This window comes from Giraffa tippelskirchi, chromosome 7 (genome assembly GCF_054371585.1).
Source record: "Giraffa tippelskirchi isolate mGirTip1 chromosome 7, T2T-mGirTip1v1.2.pri, whole genome shotgun sequence".
In the NCBI taxonomy this organism is placed as follows: domain Eukaryota; kingdom Metazoa; phylum Chordata; class Mammalia; order Artiodactyla; family Giraffidae; genus Giraffa; species Giraffa tippelskirchi.
In genome coordinates this window covers 47,750,413-47,769,491 of record NC_137281.1, presented here as the reverse complement: position 1 = coordinate 47,769,491, position 19,079 = coordinate 47,750,413, and the positions used below count along the sequence as shown (strand labels likewise).

Here is a 19,079-nt window from a genome sequence, read left to right as displayed (position 1 = left end):
GGGACAGATCCAGGGTATAGTGCCAGGCCTACATCACGAAGCCAAAAAAGTAAGGTCGTTTGCCACAGATTCACACCAAACACCTCCAGCCCCAACATGAAGAATCCCCATGACCTATGTCTGAAATCTCCAATCACATTTCTAATCAACTCGCAGAGCATGAAGCACTCTAGGTATGCAGAGAGGTACGCAAGCCTCCCTCCACCTCACACCCACTTTCCCAACCTCATGACAGCAAAAGTGGCAGTGAAGGTGATGCCCACCGTGGGGAATATCCAAAGACCGCCCGAGGTCCACCTGCCACCCCCAGATCAAGCCCCACAGGAGCATGGCCAGGCCCTAACCTGGGTCATTAGAGATCCCCACTGGAACCGGCTTTAGCAAAAGCCTCGGACAACACCCTTGGCCTTTTTGAATCCTTGCCTACAGTGAGTTAACTGGTTGGGCCGGTTGACCATCCACCACGAGGGGAGTGGCCAGTACTGGGTCTGTGCACAGAACCACCACTGTCCTCACATCTCACCTACAGAACTGGAAACCAAGTACAGTTGGGAAACTAGGAGACCTCGGGGCGGATGACAAGCCCACGCTCTTCACTCCTGCTGCCCTGCCCAGCGACACCCAGGCCGCTGCCACCCACAAGCTCCACCTGACACCCGAGACCGAGGCCAACGTGAACGCGGCCAGCAGCCAAGGGTTATTTTAGTCACTGTTAGTGGCAACCATGCATAGGCCAGACACTAGAGGCAGGACAGCATTTAGTTTGGGGTTGGTTTTTAATCAGAAGTGCTCATCTTTACAATGCTGGGGGCCTCAGATGGACACAGTCCCTTAGCTCTGGGTAAAACACGCATTTTCTTGATTTTATTTAAACAATAGTGAAACCTAGAGAGGAACAGCCTAGCGCCCAGCTGTCCTCCATTTTCACTGTCCTCAAGGCTTTGTGGCTACACCATTGGGGACAGCCACGCTTGGCACAAGAGAAGAACAGCCGCGCTGTGAGAGGGGGGAGGGCGACAGGCTCTGAGGCTCAGCCCTGCGAGAGATGCAGGAACTGGGACCACGTCCCCACCCGACCGCGGGTCCTACTGGAAGGATCTGGAAGGTGTGCGGTGGTGTCTCTGATGAGACTCGGCCGACAGTGCCTGGCAATGGCCCAGGGCGGACCCCACAGAGTCCTGGTCCTGGGAGGCCTAGTTTGCATTTCAGGGCTATGCCCAGAGCTTGTTGCTTCTGAGCAGCAAAGGAAAGAAGGCCCAAGTAGCCAAATGGACTGAAGCAGGGACTGAAGTTATTTGAGAAAAGGGCTGGTCAGGAAGAACTCTACCAGGAAACACAGGACACGTTTCATGGGGCACCTCAGGGTGGGCTCTACGTGAAGGCACCACAGAGCTGCCCCCTCCCTGGGGCGCCCAGCGTGAGGGCTCAGTGCAGTCCACCCAACAAGGACAAGCAGCTAGGACGCGACAGAGTCCATCCACCCAGGGGAGCCACAGGCCCTGGCAGGCAGGTGCGGTGATGCTCTGCAGGCTGGAGGGAGGGCTGAGCAGAACTCCAGCTGGTCTGTGCCCAGGCACATGGGGCTCCGTTCTTCAGGGGATGGCAAGATCAGGCCTCACAGGGGTTCCCAAATGCAGGGGTCAACACAACAACAGGGACAGAGCCAGCAGAAGGGTCAGCGCTCAGTGTCTCCACGCTCGAGGGGCCTGGTCCCCTGACACTTCCAGAAAGCTGCCTTCTCCCCTGCAGAGGGGCGTCAAACACCTGGTACGACCCCTCCCAATGTCTCGCCCCTTTCAAGAATGGCACCTCGTACACCACGCAGGGGAGCAGACGTGGGTCATCTCCGAGGGGCCCTGTCCCGGTTCTGAGACCAGCAGCTGCAGCTCGCAGTCTCACACCAGTGAGCGTGGGGTAGGGGAGGAGGGAGGGTGCTCAGTGACTGCCTGTCAGAACAGCTGCAGCGCAGGTCTCGGTTCTAAACCTGAGAGAGGCCAGGCAGGCACCCAGTGCTGCAGAGACCAGGGCCGGGTGGTGCTGGACCAGGGCCACCGAGCTGCCGGAAGGCCTGCAGTGGGCCTCTCCTTGTGACCCATATCACCGGCCCCATTTCACTGATCTTGGAAATTGAGATTGGAGTGACATGCGTTTGTCCAAAATCCAAACGAGTAGGTGGAGAAGTGGGTCTCGAGCCCCACCCCATCTCCCCGGAGCTCCAATTCTGCACACAGCACCCCCACCCGCCCAGGCTGCGTGGAAGCCACCGTGGCCCTCCAGCTTGCTCCCCGCAGAGGGGATGATGGAGTCAGCACGCCTCCCCTAGGACCCCTTCCATGAGCTGCAGGCAGCAGACCCCCATGCATGCAGAGTGACCCTTCCTGGAAGAGGACTGTGTTTTCCATAGAAAACAGCCAGTCTCTCCACTTCAGTCCCTACACGCCCCGTGGCCCGTCCTCCAGGTCAGTTTGTTCCAGTTCTGTTGTTTTTTTCAAGACATGCTCAGCCCTCCTGTTGCTACTGGCAGATATGCAGGCGTGCGGTGTGCTCCGTGGGAAGCATCTGGGCGGCCGTGCCGAGGCTCCTGCGAGCAGGGGAGTGTCGGCTGTTGGCTGAGTCCCCCCGAGCGCATGCTGCTGCCCTCCCAGCCCCGAGCCGCCCGCCGTGGGGAGGCGGACCGTCAGGAGGTGAGGGACTGGATGTTCTTGAGCATCTCCTCGAAGGCCTGTGGGGACGGGGCATCTGCGTTCCTGAAGGCGGCCTGGACCCTGCTGTACAGGCTAAAGGACTTCAGCTCCAGCCAGATGAACCCAAAGCGGTCCTCGTCGAATAGTACGAAGACCCCGGGGGTGCGCTCAGGGCTGGTGAAGCCATGGCCGGCGATGAGGCCGGTGCCGTAGAAGCTGAGCAAAAATAAGAGAGTGGGGAGAGAGGGTGAGTGGGGCCCTTGAAGGCGCGTGGTGGCCCAGGCCCATCACCTCGTGGTCCAGGACATTCTGGAACACCCCCTCCCCCCAACATTATGTGGGCTACGTCCACCATCCTCCAGCAGCAGGCAATCCGCGGAGTCATCTGGTGGGCTCCACACCTTCGGGGAGGCTGGCATTCACTTAGAGGGCAAGAGCAGGCCTGCTGCTTTGCCCCAGACGGCTGGGCTCACCCCGCCGACCGCGGCTCTCTACCAACTCACCCAATGAAAGGATGAGGGTCCCAGACAGCTCCCCACCCCCGTATCGCTGCCCCAAAGTGCACATCTTCAAGGCACAGACCCAGGCAAAAGAAATCTCAGTTCCCAGGATAGTCATGTGCACATGTGAACAACTCAAATGTAGTCAATGACTTATCGGCACATAAAAGCAAAACTTGCAAATACCCATTACAGCCATGTTTGGAGACTCAGGCTCTAATGCGTTTATGTCTTTTTTGCAAAGAATTCAGTGTTTCTGACAGATGACGAGGAGTTGAGACTGGCCTGACCCTCCCGGTGTGTGGAATAATGCCCAGGACCCCACCTCTGCCTACCGCCCTGAGACTCTGCTGGGTAGGAGGGGCCAGCAGCCCTGCACCTGAGGGCCCGCGCCTCGGATGGCTTCTGGGCACCAAGCTTGGACACACAGAAATGTGTGCTGCACAGGCTCTGCAGCAGGGCCAGGGAATGCACACGCCCCTCCTAGCCGAGCCCCTAACATCCAGCTTGGGGTGGAGACCCTCTGGTGACACAGCAGGGGCTGGACCAGAGCTTCCAGGCCAGCTCTGCCCGAGGGCTCTGAGCTGGCCATGAGATGCTGCAAGCTGTGAAGTTTCCCAGAAACGAGAGGTCTGTCTCCTTTATGACTTTCAAAGATTCACAGCAGGTGAAGCTACACTGGAACACTATTGTGTACGCCTCCCTCTGGAAAACCCACCTTCAGCCTCTTTTATCACAATGGTATTAACATGAAGAGGATGTAATGGATTTTGTCTGTAAAGTCCACACCAACGCCTAAATCCCTTTTGGGGAGCTTGGCGTGGGGCCCAGGGAGTGGCACTGGCCACCTGGGACCTGGAACACGTGGGCGGAGCTTCCCACAGTGCAATGTCCCTCTCCCCATGTGGGGTCGGCCCCCACCCCAGGCGACCTCCGTGCTGGTCCGGCAGGGGACCCTGGAAGCCCCCATCCTTACCACATCCTGCAGGTCCGGGGATAGTCCTCATTCCTTGAGCTCACGCCCACTGGCAGCACGAACGGCTGCCCCTGCCCCGACTGGGCAGGTGGCTCAGCCGCGGCTGAGGCCCCACCGTCTCCAGGCGCCTGGGCCGGCTCAGCGGGCGGCTCCTCACAGGGCTGGGGGCTCTGCGGGCAGAGGCTCTCAGCGTCCTCGGGCCCGCCTTCCTGCTCCTGCTCCTGGCGCACCTGCTCGCGCACCTCCAGGACGATGCGGGAGAGCTCGTTGAAGTCATGCAGGCTCTCGGCGTCAGGAAGCTGGATACGGTGCCTGAGGTCAATCTCCACCGTCTGCTGCCCGGCAGGGATGTTGGGGTCGCCCTGCGGAGCCAGTGTGCAGCCGTCAGCAGGCTCAGAGACTGCGCTGAGCCTCCAGCCCCAGTCCTGCCTCTGGTCGAGGGTGCTTGCTCAGCCTTCCCACTGGTTTGGCAGTGATCCCTTACCAGTTGGAACATCTGATATGTCCTTAAAATAAAAACAATGCCCAGAGCAGGCAGCCTCCTGTGAAAGGCCTTTGAGGACAGGGAATGACAGCACCCACGGGTGACCCTGGGAGGGCCCACAGGCACCCCTACACTGAAGACCTTGGGTGGGAGCCAGCCTTGGGTGATAGCTGAAGCGATGGAGCCTCGAGAGGTCTGTGAACCCTCCCCGGTCAGGCAGGGCTGGCTGGAAACGCCGGCCCAGACTGTGTGCCTGGAACACAGACGCTCCTCAGCACAAGCCCTGGAGAACGTCTGGGGCCCACAGCCTGGGCCCAGTCTGTAGTCCCCAGGGAGCCCAGCTGGCACAGCTGTAAGCACCACCTGTGAGAACCGGGAAGAACCCGCCCTCCAGGGTGCTCTGTGGCTCTTCAGAAACTCCCCCAAAACCTTCATGGTAAAAGGCTAGCAGGTGACAAGCAGCCCCTGGAGCAGGTGACAAGGGGACCTTCGTCCAGGGCCCCCACTCAGCTCACCAGCCCTCCTGGAGTGTTCCCGAGCTGCTGAGGCCCAGACGGGTCGTGGGGGCCCAAGTGCTAAAGTAGAGGGTCACCTGGGGAGCTCCTGGAGCCCCGTACATGGCCTACCCCCATTAAATCAAGAGCCTCTGGGGTGGGGCCAGCATCAGGTTTTTCTCTGCCTCTCCAGGGATCCTGGGTGTGGCCAGAGCTGAGGGCCGTGCAGGGAAGGCTGCCTTGGAAATGTTCAGAATCCCCAGGGGATCATGTGAAAGGTGGGCCCTGAATCAGCAGGTCTGGGTGGGGCCCGAGATGCCAAGTTCCCGGCAAGCCCCCCGGGGAAGTGCTGCCACAGTCCGGGGCCCGCTCTGAGTAGCCGGGGTGCAGCCCGAGCCGCCCTACGCCAGGATGATGTGATCACATCCACGTGGCGCTGGGCCCGGCAGGGCGGCCCTTGGACCCACCGTGATCTTCGTGCCCCTGGCATGCTTCCCGTGGAAGCTGAGCATGACGATCTCCAGGCCATGGCTGCCGTAGGTGCCCTTGAAGAGGCCCGGCCTGATGAGGTCGTCCGGGCGGCTGGGCGGGAGGTAGATGCGGCGGTAGGTCAGGCAGTTGCTGAAGGGGGGAGAGAGTAGCATGAGAGCACAACTGGCACAGCCCATGGGCATGAGGGCAGAACATGGGGTTCATGCCCACTGGCTGCACTGTGCAGGGTAGGCAGTGTTAGGTCTCCCCCAAAGCCAGTGGGAGCAGGGGCACCTCTCCTTCCTGAGTTCCACTCACCCCAATGCACGGGTACATGGCACACCTCACAGCTTCTCCAACATCCTGGGGTGGGGCCTCCTGAGGCTGCCAAGGGGCTAAACAGAGGCAGCAGGAGAGGGTTCGAGGGAAGAGGGCATGACAGCTGGGGGAGCTAAAAGGCTGCCCAGGTGGACATAGGGAAGGGAACATAAGGCTCTAACACACAGGCCAGGCCTGTGAGAACAGAGCTGGTGGGTCATGGTGGTCAGACAGGCAGAAAACAGACACCAAGGTGTGTTAGGAGACAGGGCCTCTGGTCATAGTATCCAGAGAGAACAGGATTGTGCTCACAGTACCCAGAGGAACCATGTTCACAGTACCCAGAGAGAAGGCTGACATTCACAGCACCCAGAGGGACTGTGTTCACAGCACCCAGGAGAGGGACTGTGTTCACAGCACCCAGAAGGACTGTGTTCACAGCACCCAGAAGGGAGGGATGTGTTCACAGCACCCAGAAGAGAGGGACTGTGTTCACAGCACCCAGAGGGACTGCATTCACAGCACCCAGAAGAGAGGGCCTGTGCACACAGCACCTGGGAGGGAGAGACTGCCGCCGCCCGTCAGGGGCTGCACTCACTCATACTGACTGGTGTAGATGAACTTCATCAGGATGAGCTCCTGCATGTGCTCGTGGAAAATGTCCTCCAGCGTCCGGCCCCACTCCTCCCTCAGCCACGTGCGGAATTCCTTCCAAGAGAACACAGGTCACAAAGCTACCTGACACGAGGGCGCGCAGAGGCTGCCTGCTGTGATGGTGCATGGGCGGCAGGAAGACAGAAGCCGCGCAGGAGGGATGGGAGCGCGTGCATTGGTTCTCCCAGCTCCCAGCCGCCCTTCCTTGCTGAGGTGCCCAGGGCTCTGGTCCCCACTTTCCCAACTTCAACGGGAAGGACACGCAGGGACCATGGGCATTCTTCGGGGAGGCTGGGGCCACAGCAGGTGTCAAGAGCGCCTGGGAGGCAGCTGTGTGAGCCTCGCTTCCGTGCCAGATGGCAGCATCTACACTGAGCCTGGTTGTCGGGCTTCTGGGGGAGCGGGCGCATCAGACCCCCATGCTGGCCAAGCCTCCTTTATGCAGCCCCCAGTGAGCACAGGACAGGGATGGGCAGGGTGGAGAGTGTGGGTGGACTTTCCTCTTTAAAACGTGCCTTCCTAGTTATGTTCAGTAAGTGTATTTGTAAAAAGAAAGCTTTTATAAACAGTGCATCCACAAAGCCCCATAGTTCATTATGGCATCAAGCCATGCGAAGGATATTCAGTGCTTTATTGTTTCATTCTGTACATTCAACATAGCTAATCCACAGCTATGTGTTCCTAACTCAGTACAGTGTTTCCAGTGACTATCTAGAATTAGCTCTACAAACAGAAGCAAAAACAATTTACCAAAAAAAAAAAGCTACTATCTGTCAACTGCTTTAATATGTTACTGCCCAAACCCTGGCAAAGAACAGAAATTACCAGTGACTGAAATAAACAACTGTTAGACATACAAGGTCAATAAATAATAATTAACTGAATTTTTATATACTAACAGAACAAAATTGAAAAATGAAAGTTTTAAAATCCTATTTACAACAGCCTCAAAAAACACACAGACTTAGGAATAAATACACAAAGCATGGGTGATACTTCTACTCCGAAAACCCCAAGATGCTGCTGAAAGGGGGTGAAGAGGCCCGTGGGGCAGAGACACCTGTGGACCAAAAAACTCAGTATTGGGTCAGCAACTGTCTCAAATTGACCTACAGACTCAACACCAGGCCAGCCATAATCCCATCAGGTTCTCTGGAGAAACTGCCAAGCTGATTCTAAAATCCGTTTGGAACATCCAGAGCAACCTTGCAAAGAACAAGGCTAGAGGATGCACGCTAGCGTGATTGACTCACTACAAAGCGACTGTAACCAGGATGGTGGCTGAGCGTGAGGTCAGAGCTAAGGAGTGACCTGGAGGGAGTTCGCTGGTGGCCTTGTGGTTAGGACTCTGGGTTTTCACTGCCATGGACAAGGTTCAGTCTCTGGTCAGGGAACTGAGATGCTGCAAGACATGTGGCACGGCCAAAAAAAAAAGAGAGAGAGAGAGCCTAGAAACACCCACGTGTGTCTCAGGAATGGACTTTCAACCACAGCATCCAAACTACCCAACAAGGAAAAAGTCTTTCTTTTCCACAAACGAGGCACAAACCGGACAACCACAGGGAACAAAGAAGCAATCCTCACCACATACAGGAACCATTCAAGACAGGTCACAGACTGAAACGTAACGTGAAGCTACCAAACTCCTAAAAACAATCACAGAGAGAAACACACTCTCTTTGCAGGTAAAACAATAACCACAAAAGAAAAAACCTGACAGGTTAGACTTCATCAAAATCACAATCTCCTACTTACGTGGCTGAACTCATGGAGGAAAGGCCCTTAAAAAAAAAATCAAATAGAGAAATAACACATGAAGATGGAGGTGAGGGAATGTAGCGAGCAAGGATTTCAGTGCTGCCAAGACACATCATCAGACTTGAGCTGAGAGCCAAGAAACTGGTTTGTGAACCGTCATAATCTTATTTCCTTTGCATGAGGTCAGTCATCAGGAACACCAACCAGACCCAATTACTCAGAACAGATACGCTCACTATGAAATTATCTCATCAGATATATATCCACAAGGGAAAACACAGGGGCCTAGAACATATCAAACAAGAAGTCCATTACAGATCCAGGGCTGGTTCATCACGGCCAACACCCCACCACCATCTCCTTGTTCTGCACAGTGGCCTAGGAGCTGGGTGCTAACACCTTCCCTGGTCTACAGAACTTTCCAGAGCCACAGGGCTAGCAGGTGACAGAATTAAAGCTAATAACCCAAGGCCACGTGCTCACCAGTCTCATCTCTGCCACAGCCAATGTCAGGGCTGGCAGGAGTGCAGCAGGGCAGAGGGCCCCACGTGCCATGGTGGGCTGTAAACAGGGACCAGCAAACTGAAAGCATGTGAAAACAATCTGGAGTACAATCTGGAGTACCTTCAGGGCCTTTTATACAATTCCACTTGTGCAGAGTCCAGGCAGCAGTCATGAAAGTAATGCCCAGCATCTCTCCTGGGTGGCTCCAACCAGGCCTGCCTCTAAGCCATTGACCACTCAATCCTCCAAATCACCCACGACCACAGGTAATCTCAGCCCCGTTTTACAGACAAGGGCTGAGGCTCCCGGAGGCCAGGGCACTCGTGCATGTGGTCAAGAGGATGACGGGAACAGCTGAGCACAAACCCCACGTCTGACTGCAGGACGGTCATACACCTACGGTTGCTACACCAAAGCAAGATGATGGACGGAATGCTGCATAAAAACTAAAGTCTGCGGAGACTTCTCTGGCCAGCTGGTGGTTAAGACTCTGTTCTTCCAATGCAGGGGGCATGGGTTCAATCCCTGGTCAGGGAACTAAGATCCCGCATGTGACACAGCACAGCCAAAAAAATAAAGAGTTTGTAAAGAATATTAATGAGACTGGGAAATGTTTCTGGAATACCAGTCAAGCTAAAAAACAAACAAAAAAGAAAAAACAGAAAAACTATCCAAATTAGACGAGACCACAGTGACATCACAAAGGCCGAGGGAAACAAGCGATGACGGAGAATGGACTCGTGGAGGCCACCCCGGTAGGGTCACGTTAGCACCCTTCTCCCTCTGGATTCTGAGCATTCTGCATCTGATGGTGACAGTTCAGGAAGTACCATTTGGGGAAGGTGGTGAGAAAGTATGTAAGACAAAGGAAAGCAACATGAAAGCAACTGTGCGCAACTGAGGGTGTCCAGCGCCACCGGCTTTCTACATGGCTGAGCACGCTGCGAGTGGGACCCGCCACCCCCTCCTCCCTTTCCCATCCCTGCTCCTCCTCACAGCTCCTCCAACCCCCTGATTTCCAGAAACCTCAGGCTGTGGGATCTGGACAAATGGGGGTGGTTATAGTGGCTCAGCCTCGCCATCCCATCCAGGAAGAAAGCAGGCACCGTCCACAGTGGGAGTCAGACAACAGGTGCACTGCTGGGGTCTGGGCGGACAAGGCCCTGCACTGCCCTCAGGGGCCCCAGAGATGAGGCTGCAGTTTGAGGAGGGGCAAGTAAGGAGCAAGCAGAACACCCCAGTCCCGAGGGGGCCAAGACAGTCTGGACGTGGCCTTGGAAGTGGCACAAAGCTGGTAGGTAACCCAGAACTGGAGTCTGGGGACAGAGTGTGGGGAGGTGGAGGTGGGGGCAGGGTATTGGCAAGCCTCAGGATGCAATTTATGCAGAGCTTTGGGCATTGGTAAGGGCACAGAAGGGCTAGGGGGGCTTCCTTCCTGAGCAGAGGGAGGGGTGAGAGCCAGCAGTGCCTGCAGGGGCCGGGGCTCAGGGCCAAGGACAGGTCTCCGCCTGGAGACAGTGATAAGCACAGCCTGTTCACCTTCCTGCCCTCTGGGGCCACCAGGAGTCCTCCACCCCCTTGAGAAGCACCACTGTGGCCCAGAATTTTCGTGATTATCAACCATCAGAGCACAGGGCACCTCAGGCTTTCACCTTATCTTCAGAGCCATCAGGACTCCTCTCCCCCTGGAGCCTGAAGCCACTCTCTAGGTCGGCAAGACTCAGCTAAGAGTAGAGACGTCTCAGCTGACACGTGAATCCACAGAAGAACCCTATCCTCCAACTCCCCACTTGGACGGGGAAATAAAGGGAGGTGGAGAAATGGAGCCCAAGGAGCCAGCAGAGAGACTCCAGGCAGCTGAGATGGACAGAGTGACCATGGGCCAGATGGCAAGCTCCCTGCCCGGGGACTCTGGGGTGGACCCCCCAGCACCTCAGGCAGCCCACCCTCTGGCCATAAGGGGTTCGCTCCGATAAAGGCTCTGGTCTCCCTGTGACTCATACCTGCGATGAGACCCCACAGCCCTCGGGCCTCTTGTCAAAGAGGGGATGGAGAAGCAGTCAGAGAACCACTTCTACTCGGCGCGTTTATCCTCAGCCCAGCACACACGTCCACACCGTGAGGACGAGCCCTGGAGGCGGCCTCCCTTCACACATCCAACCTCACAACACCCCCCAAGAAAGAAGGGTCGGCCTCACCTCCTGCCGCCCGCCAGACATCCTGTGGTGGTCCGTCTGGTTGCACTTGGTGGAGAACTCGTCCTTCTTCACGATCTTGAATGTCCACAAGACGGAGAGAGGGTCACCAGTGGGCCCCGACGGCCCCATCAGAGCAGGGGTGCACCCGCCCCTCCCGCTCCCATGCCCCCCATCATCTGGGGGACCCGGAGGCCGCCAGATCACGGGCAGTCCTAGAAGGGTACTCGGGACCCCCTGAGCACAGGCTTCCTTCCAGGGGCAGGCATCGCCGCTCCAAGGAGGCGTCCTAGAGCCGCACTCTGCTACTGAGACAGGGAAGATACCTGCCCGCTTGCTCGCTCGCGAGTGGCTATCTGCCAGGCCCACACCCGAGAGTAAAACGTCTTATTCCAAGCAGACACCCTTGCAAACAAGGAGAAAAGAACCTCGCTTGGAAGGACAAATGGTTCTAAGTGGAGGCAGAAGCAGGGACGGCTCCAGCCAGTGAATCTCTGAGGCAGGGCAGCAGCGTCAACAGCACCCAGAAGGACTGGGCCAAGCCTGAATCTCCGCTTCGGCTGACCAGCCTGGGTGGGGGGCGCTGCTGGGAAGACCCTGGCAGGTGGCTGGCACTGGGCCCCGGGGAGCAGTGAGGAGCCCCAGCCTCACCTGGACGTGGCCGTTGTGGGGCCCTCTGTGGCCATACATGCACTCCACCGTGGCCGACTTCCTCTCCATCAGGTGGATTCGGAACAGGGGCTTGAACCGCATCGGGTCGTCCACGTGAGGGTCGTGGGGAGGCAGGTACATCCAGCCAATGATGAACAAGCCGTCCACCTGCGCACAGGTCCACACGAGGGTGAGGGTGGGGGTGGATGAGGCACATATCCCCGCCCTAACCCCACCTCTGCAACAGTGAGGACCAGCCGCATCCACATTCCAGTTCTGCGGGGACCCAGAGCAGCAGGATGAGCACAGCCTCTCCCGCCATTAATTAATTATTAAGTAACTAATTTAAGTAGTTTATCCAACCTGAAACGTGGTGGCTAAAGCTGGTAACACTGTTACATCATTGAAATATGCTGAGAAACAGAAATCACAGTTCTCCCCACCCCTCGCAAAGGGCTCAAACCATGAAGTGATGGGTATCTTGACTAACTAGAAGGGGGACTCCTTCCACGACATTACTTGTGCCGCAAATCGCCACAAGGCACACTTTATACATCTTACAGTTTTGGTAACTATACCCAACAAAGCTGAAGAAATTAACTAATTTTTACCTAGAAAATACAGCTGTGAGACCTGGATCCAAGAAAGCCTCTGAGAGAGAGTGTCCAGCTCTGAAGTGGGCATGGGAGGCGGGGGAGGGGGCGGCGAGGGAAGAAGCCAGAAACAAGAAAGACCAAGCCAGACACAAGAAAAAAGCTGGAGTGATTCAGAGAGCGACCCCCAATGGGGCAGCTGACCCGAGAAGAAACGGGGTGCTGCTCTTGCCAGGGGAGACTCAGGAGCCAAAACCAGCTAGCAGCAGGAGGGCCTGGCTTAGATCCTGAGGTGGACGAGCCAGCAACGGAGGGTGGTTCTGAGACGGGTGGGGAGCCCCAAGCGTGGACGGGGCCTCAGGTGACCCGGGGACCAGTGCCACTGTAGTGAGCTGTGGTCAGAACCTCACGTGTGTGGGTGCCAGAGTTAGAGACCCACACTGAAGCACAAACACAGATGGACAGGGGCCTGGGGTTTGCATTAAAATACTGAAAAGGCAAAGGGGCCGTGAACTTGGCACCAGGGCAGCTGCCAGGAGGTGGGCATCTGGGCGTCACCCTGACACCCTGTGTGTGTTTAGAGTGCCACGTGATAAAAGTGGTGACAGGGACAAAGGAGGGGGCAGCCCCCGGGCACCACACTCAGCAAGCGTGCGTTCTCGTGGAGAGGCGGGGGCACCTCTGCCGCCCACACGGTGGCCCCCCCAGTCAGTCCTGCCTCCCCGGGGGGTTGAGTCCCCAGCTTCTGGTTCCAGCGACAGAGGAAGATGGAACTCAATCACTAATCGTCTGAGAGGAGGGCTAGTGGGCAGTGTTCTATCATGGGCTCCACTTTCCCCTAATTATCCCCTGCTTTCAGAAGCCCTTTAAAACACACACACACACACACACACACACACACACAACTCTATTACTCACTGCCAGTAAGAAAAACAACAACCTCCTCCCGGACTGAAACTAAGGAGAGGATGTGCCCACGCTGGGAGAACATTCTAACAGCAAGGCTTCCCTGGTGGTATTAATATTAAACAAATGTGAAGCAACTTTCTCAACAGATGTTTCCACCACATTATAAAGACTATCAAGCAACATTTATCCCTAACCAAACCCTACCTGGTGAGCAAAACCCAGAGTCACCAGAGTCACCTGGCGGTCCACGTGAACCAGGCTCCTGGGGCCCCGAGCGCCGCAGCAAGGCAGACCTGCCAGCCATGACCCGAGCTGCGGCCAGAGCCCTGGACTTGGCTTCTGGCCCGCTGGGCGTATGTGCAGCAAGAGGGAAGCAGAATCGGACACCAGGCTGCCCAAAGGACCCCTGGCTTGGTTTTCCTCGCACTGCCAGCCACAGTGACACCAAGGTCTGGGCGCCGGCCTGGAGCTCAGTGAGTACAAGGCTCCACCCGGCTTCTGTCCCGGAGGCTGTAGTCGTGTCAGCAAGAACACCAGCAAGGGCCGTGTCCTCCTCGATGCCGACTCCAGTTAAAGCCAAGGAAAGTCAGGTCTGAATTTTTTCAAATGGACCCAAAAATTGATCAGCTAGTTTTTTACATAAGATAGGCAAGTCATCAGGAAGCATATAAAGATTAAAACCAAAAGACTTTTCTCCTGGCTACCACCACAGAGCTTATATCAAACAGCCACTCCTGCTGGGACCAGCCATAAAGACTGAATAAAGGGAAGTTAAAATGCTGCTTGAGGAGGCAGGGGGCAGGCTTGCAGAGGAGGGACAGGTGCCTGCCACAACCCCATGCCTGTGCCACGCAGACCCTGGAGCAGAGCCAGCATGGGCCTTCCATCCAGGGCCAGCCTCTGAGGGCCCCACACTGCCTCCTGTCCTTTCAGACCCTGATTTAGGGCAAAGGGCCAGTGCACAACCCAAGAGGGGAGTGTCCAGGGCCTGCAACAACTGATGGTCCTTGGTGTCCAAGAGGCAGGGACCAGGTAAGGCACTTGGCATCACAAAGTCCCTGGATGTGGTGAGAACCAAGAACTACTTAGAACAAATCTTTGCTCATTGAGAAAATAACACCTGGCCCATTGAGTCTTTGTAAATATCTGTCAGGCAGGAACCGCTCTGACCTGCCCATTGGGCAGGTGGACCAAGTCCCATCCACAAGAATCCAGGCCCAAGGCTCTTCGGACTTACCACCACATTCAGCAGTCCTCCGTACGGCCCGATATCCGGCTGCCACAAGCCCAGGATGTGTCTGTATCGGTGAAGCACTACAGGGAGAGAGAGAGGACAGGGCTTTGCTATAGAGTCAGCTGGCCTCCACTGCAGAGTCGGTAATCGGAGGGAAGGGTGTTGGCAGGGGTTTGGGGCTTGTGAAGAAGTCACTCACGAAGGCTCGCAAGAGAGCCATGCAAACAAATGTGGCTTCAAGTAAATCTTACAAGTTCCTAAATCATTCTAAGAGTAAAAATGGCTTTAGAAAGCATGGTAACAGGGTCATTTTGGGACCTGGCCTCTGCATATCAGCTCCAGTGATGAGGAACTGTTGCTTCGAAAGACGTGCAGTGGGCACCCTGGCGAGGTGATGAGCCTCCTGTCGGTCTCCATGATGGAGTAAGCATGGGACTCTTTACCAGGGGCAGAGTCCAAAATGTCATGGGGCTGTAGAGTAAGATTTAAATCGGGTCCTTTCTTTAAGAAAAAAAAACACATTCCTGCCTTATTTCAAAAGCAATGCATGTATATTTACTGGGGGTAACGAGAGAAAAGGGCACCTGAGGCCAACCGGAGATCCCACTGCATGGCCATGGCCAGTGCAGCAGATGCCCTGGGAAATGTCCTGCACTTCTGCTTCCTTTGCACAGGTATTTGTGGAGTGAACAGTGAAAAGTGAAAAAGTGAAAAGATGAGCAAACTGCACAAAAAAGTGAACCAGCTCATGCAGGGCCCTGCTTGCCAGCTGCAGGGTCTGGGGTCTCACCACAGCCAGTGTGCGGTGCTAGAATTGATGTGTCAACTGGATGTGGCCATGGGGGCAGACGATGGGCAGACATTCTTGGTCAAACATTATTCTGGTGTCTGTCTGTTTCCGGATGAGGGTGACATTTCAATCTGCCATCTGACAGAGAAAGCAGATTGCCCTCCCTCGTGTGGTGGACCACATCCAATCCAAGCAGAAGAAGGCTGGTGCTCCCATGAGTATGAAGGAGCTCCTCCTGCCCGGCTGCAAGCTAGGAGATCAGTCTTTTCTAACTTCAAACTCTAACTGTGGGCTCTTCCTGAAGTGGACAAAAAGGCTAACCCTCCCACAAACACAGGGAAATTTTCTCCTGGCTGAATGTGTTGAGCTGGGACACTGGTCTTTTCCAGCCTTCAGATTTGAACTGAAACATGGGATCTTCCTGGGTCTGGGGCCTCCCGGACTTCGAACTGCAGCTACACCATTGGCTCCTCTGGGTCTCCTGGCTGCTGACTGGAGATCCTGGGACTGGTCAGGGTCTTCATAGTTGTGCAATGCAATTTCTTATACTGCTCTCTTTCTATATGAAGGAACTGGTTCTGTGTCTGAGAACCTTAGCTAACACCCAGTGGGAGCCGTGGATGATCTCCAAGGGCAGGAGCTGCATCCTCACAACTTCAGGGAGGAAGGCCAGGCAGCAGAGCCCAGAGGGACCTGAGCCCGGACAGCAGCTCTGTGGCCACCACTTGGTCTGGGATGGGGAAACGGGTCCAGCACCATCCCGAGCCCGCAGGGCATTCAGACGACTGGTGGGAAGGTTCCACCAGCTTCCCCAAGGTTACAGCCTCAGGACATATGTCTTCTGAGTTGGCTTACAAGACACACATTAAAGTTAGTGGTTGTCTCACGGCTGTGCCCTGATAGGTTTTGTGTTTGTTAAACAAGCAATAATAAGCAGGGTCAGAGTCACAAGCAAATACTGAGCTCCAGATGCTGCAGCACACACACAGGTGTTTAGGGGTAAAACAGACTAATGTCTGCCACGTTCCTAGAAACACAGAACATTATACAATGGATGGATGGACAGGTGTGTGGGGGTAAAGTGGGGCAGAGAGCTACAGAGTCAGTTAAGTGGGTGCTCACTGCACAATTTTCTCTACTTTTCTGTTATGTTTTTAAAATGTTGCCATAGAACTGTGGAGAAAAAATCAAATGGGCCCATACAGCATGGACTTCTCTTGTCTCCGGTCTCCCATCTTTCCAAGATCAATCAATCTGATTCCGAAGCCCCCTGGAAAGTCTGTTCAAAGAATCTGCCACCGACTTGGCAATTTCCAAAGGGGAGTTTCTTCTGCTTTAAAAGCAGCATCTCGCTGAAAAAAAAGTCCAGCCTCCCATGAGTGCCAAGAGCAGCAGCTGTCTCTGGACTGCAAGCTCTACGCAGGTGAGCACACACAGGTTGTCCCTGGCTCCTGCCAACACAAGGCTGACTCACCCAGCCTGGGCCCCCAGTACAACTGGAGGGGAAGTCAGAGACCACTGGCATCAGGTGGGCTGGAAGAGTGCTGGCCCAGAGGCGCTCGATTCCCTAAGATAACGTGATGCCTGTGCTTTACAGCATATTCTTCAGAAAGTCTCAGAGTTAGTCCAGCAGACCAACCCGAAAGACTTGACAAGCCCCGGTGGCCCTCGGACTGAAGCGTCCACTTGAGTCACTCGAAATTCCAGGGTGAGGAGGGGGAGGGCAGCCCCACGTGCACGGTGGCATTCTGTGCCCAGGCCTGTTGGGGGGCCGGCTCTAAGGTGTCATGGCCGCAGGACGGAACAAGCACGGACAAGCTCAAGCACCTGCCCTCGGGCTCACCTCTGACCCGGGCCTGCACCCTGCCTCAGGCAGAGGAAGGGCCCTCGGGTTTAGGACAGAGTCCCTAGCACCTCCTGGCCTGGGCACTCAACACACCCCAGAGGTCCCCACCTGGAGGAGGAGCCCCAGCTCAACAAGCCCTCCTTCCACTGTCTCCAAACCCGCATTGACCACTCAAGTCAGGAGAGTAAACAGGATTCAGTCCCACTTACTGAATGGGGCTGAAGAAGGAAATGGCAATCCACTCCAGTATTCTTGCCTGGAGAATTCCATGGACAGGGGAATCTGGCGAGCTACAGTCCATGGGGTTACAGAGAGTTGGACATGACTGAGCAACTAACACACACACACACACACACACACACACACACACACACACACACATTCTGAATGGGGCACACCTGACACTGGCTCACGTGCAGACATGACACCGGCCGAGGTGCAGACAGCGGGCTTGGGACCTGAGCCAGTGAGTGGACGGGGTCAGACCCTTCAGGGGCTTCCCCACCAGAAGCAGGTGTGCTCAAAAGGCCCAACTCCTAGGAATCCAGGGAAGACAGGTGTTCCAGTTCACAGGCAAAGGAACCAGAAACCAGAGAACCACACTTGAGCTCAGTGAGAACAATGAAAATGCTCCTGTTCTCAGCCCCACGAAGCAGGACTTGGGCCTTCCAGAAGGAGCACCAGCTCAGAGACCCTGCCGACCACTGATCCCCAAGGTCAGCGTGGTTGTGTTCAGTAAATCAGCCCAGGCTCTAAGGTCACCCTACCACCACCAAAACAGGAACAATGGTCCAAGATGGCTAAGGGACCTCTCAGCCCAGGAGCTAACAGAAAAACACCCTGTCCTAGTCAGGGCCAGCCGATTATCATCTGCAAATGGGAAGGGCCACTTAATAAGCCAAGTGGGAAACTCGAACACACTTGACAACACCACCCAGCCTAAAAGACTCAACTCTCCTTGGCATGAGCTAAGACTGAGCAGTCTCTGCCCTGCTGTCCTGCCAGCAGCTGCCACTGCCCACCATGCTTGGGGTGGCCGACCCACCACCCAGCAAGGCTGTAACATCATTCTTGAATCACTGTATCTGTCGTACAGAACTGAGATTTCGGGCCCATAGGAAAACCCTACATGCAACTGACGGTATCTCCTGCCACCTGCTAGAAACTTTTAGTAGCTGGAATAAAATCAGAGGAGAAAACACTTCCAAACTCACTCTGTGAAGCCAGCATGACCCTGATACTAAAACCAGACAAGGACACCATGAGAAAAAAAAAATTAAAGGCCAATATTCCTGCTGAACACAGATGCAAATATCCTCAACAAAGTATCAGCAAACCAAAAACAACCACACACCACAATGAAGGGGGTTTTATCCAGGGAGGCAAGGATGACACAACACCCGTGAATCAATCAATGCAACACACCACATTCACAAAATGAAGGCTAACAACCACGTGAGCCTCTCCATACACGCAAAAAAGGTCTTTGACAAAATACAACATCCATTTATGATAAAAGGATATGGAGAGAATGTACCTCAACACAATAGAGGCCATGTGTGACAAACCCACAGCCAGCAGCACATCAAACATGAAAAGCAGAAAGCTTTTGAAAAAGACAAGGATGCCCACTCTCCCCATTTTCATTCAGTGTAGGATTGGAAGTCCAAGCCAGAGCAATCAGGCAAGAAAAAGAAATAGCAAGAAAAATAGAAGGTATTCACGTTGAAAAGGAAGAAATAAAACTGTTACCATTTTGCAGATGACATGCTGCTATACCCTAAAGACACCACCAAAAACTTAGACTGAATAAATGAATTATGTAATATAGCAGGATACAAAATCGATACATGGAACAAAGTCAGGAGAAACATCCCACAGACACACACTCTCCTCTCTCAGACACACATCCCGCTGGTGCCCACAGCCCTTTCCAGGAGCACCCTGCTGCTTTATCCTTACCGACGGTCTCCTGCCTTTTTCCGTAGCCATCCTGCAATGTGTTCTCGGCCCCGCTT

At 55.1% G+C, this 19,079-nt stretch overlaps 1 protein-coding gene across 5 annotated transcripts in view; it reads right to left on the bottom strand.

Moving 5' to 3' along the window:
- Positions 1–757: 757 nt before the first annotated feature.
- FBXO31 (F-box protein 31) overlaps positions 758–19,079 on the bottom strand; it is a 35,964-nt gene continuing 17,642 nt past the window's right edge. For 3 of the 5 annotated variants that reach the window (XM_081513363.1, XM_081513359.1, XM_081513361.1), the window contains 7 exons: positions 14,429–14,505; positions 11,690–11,857; positions 11,042–11,116; positions 6,526–6,635; positions 5,606–5,759; positions 4,161–4,522; positions 758–2,900 (listed from right to left, as the gene is read on the bottom strand). In XM_081513363.1, coding sequence (XP_081369489.1) covers positions 2,678–2,900; positions 4,161–4,522; positions 5,606–5,759; positions 6,526–6,635; positions 11,042–11,116; positions 11,690–11,857; positions 14,429–14,505 — 1,169 coding nt within the window. In that variant the 3' untranslated portion in view covers positions 758–2,677. The remainder of the gene's footprint in view (positions 2,901–4,160; positions 4,523–5,605; positions 5,760–6,525; positions 6,636–11,041; positions 11,117–11,689; positions 11,858–14,428; positions 14,506–19,079) is intronic. The other 2 variants (XM_081513360.1, XM_081513362.1) reach the window with 1 other exon arrangement.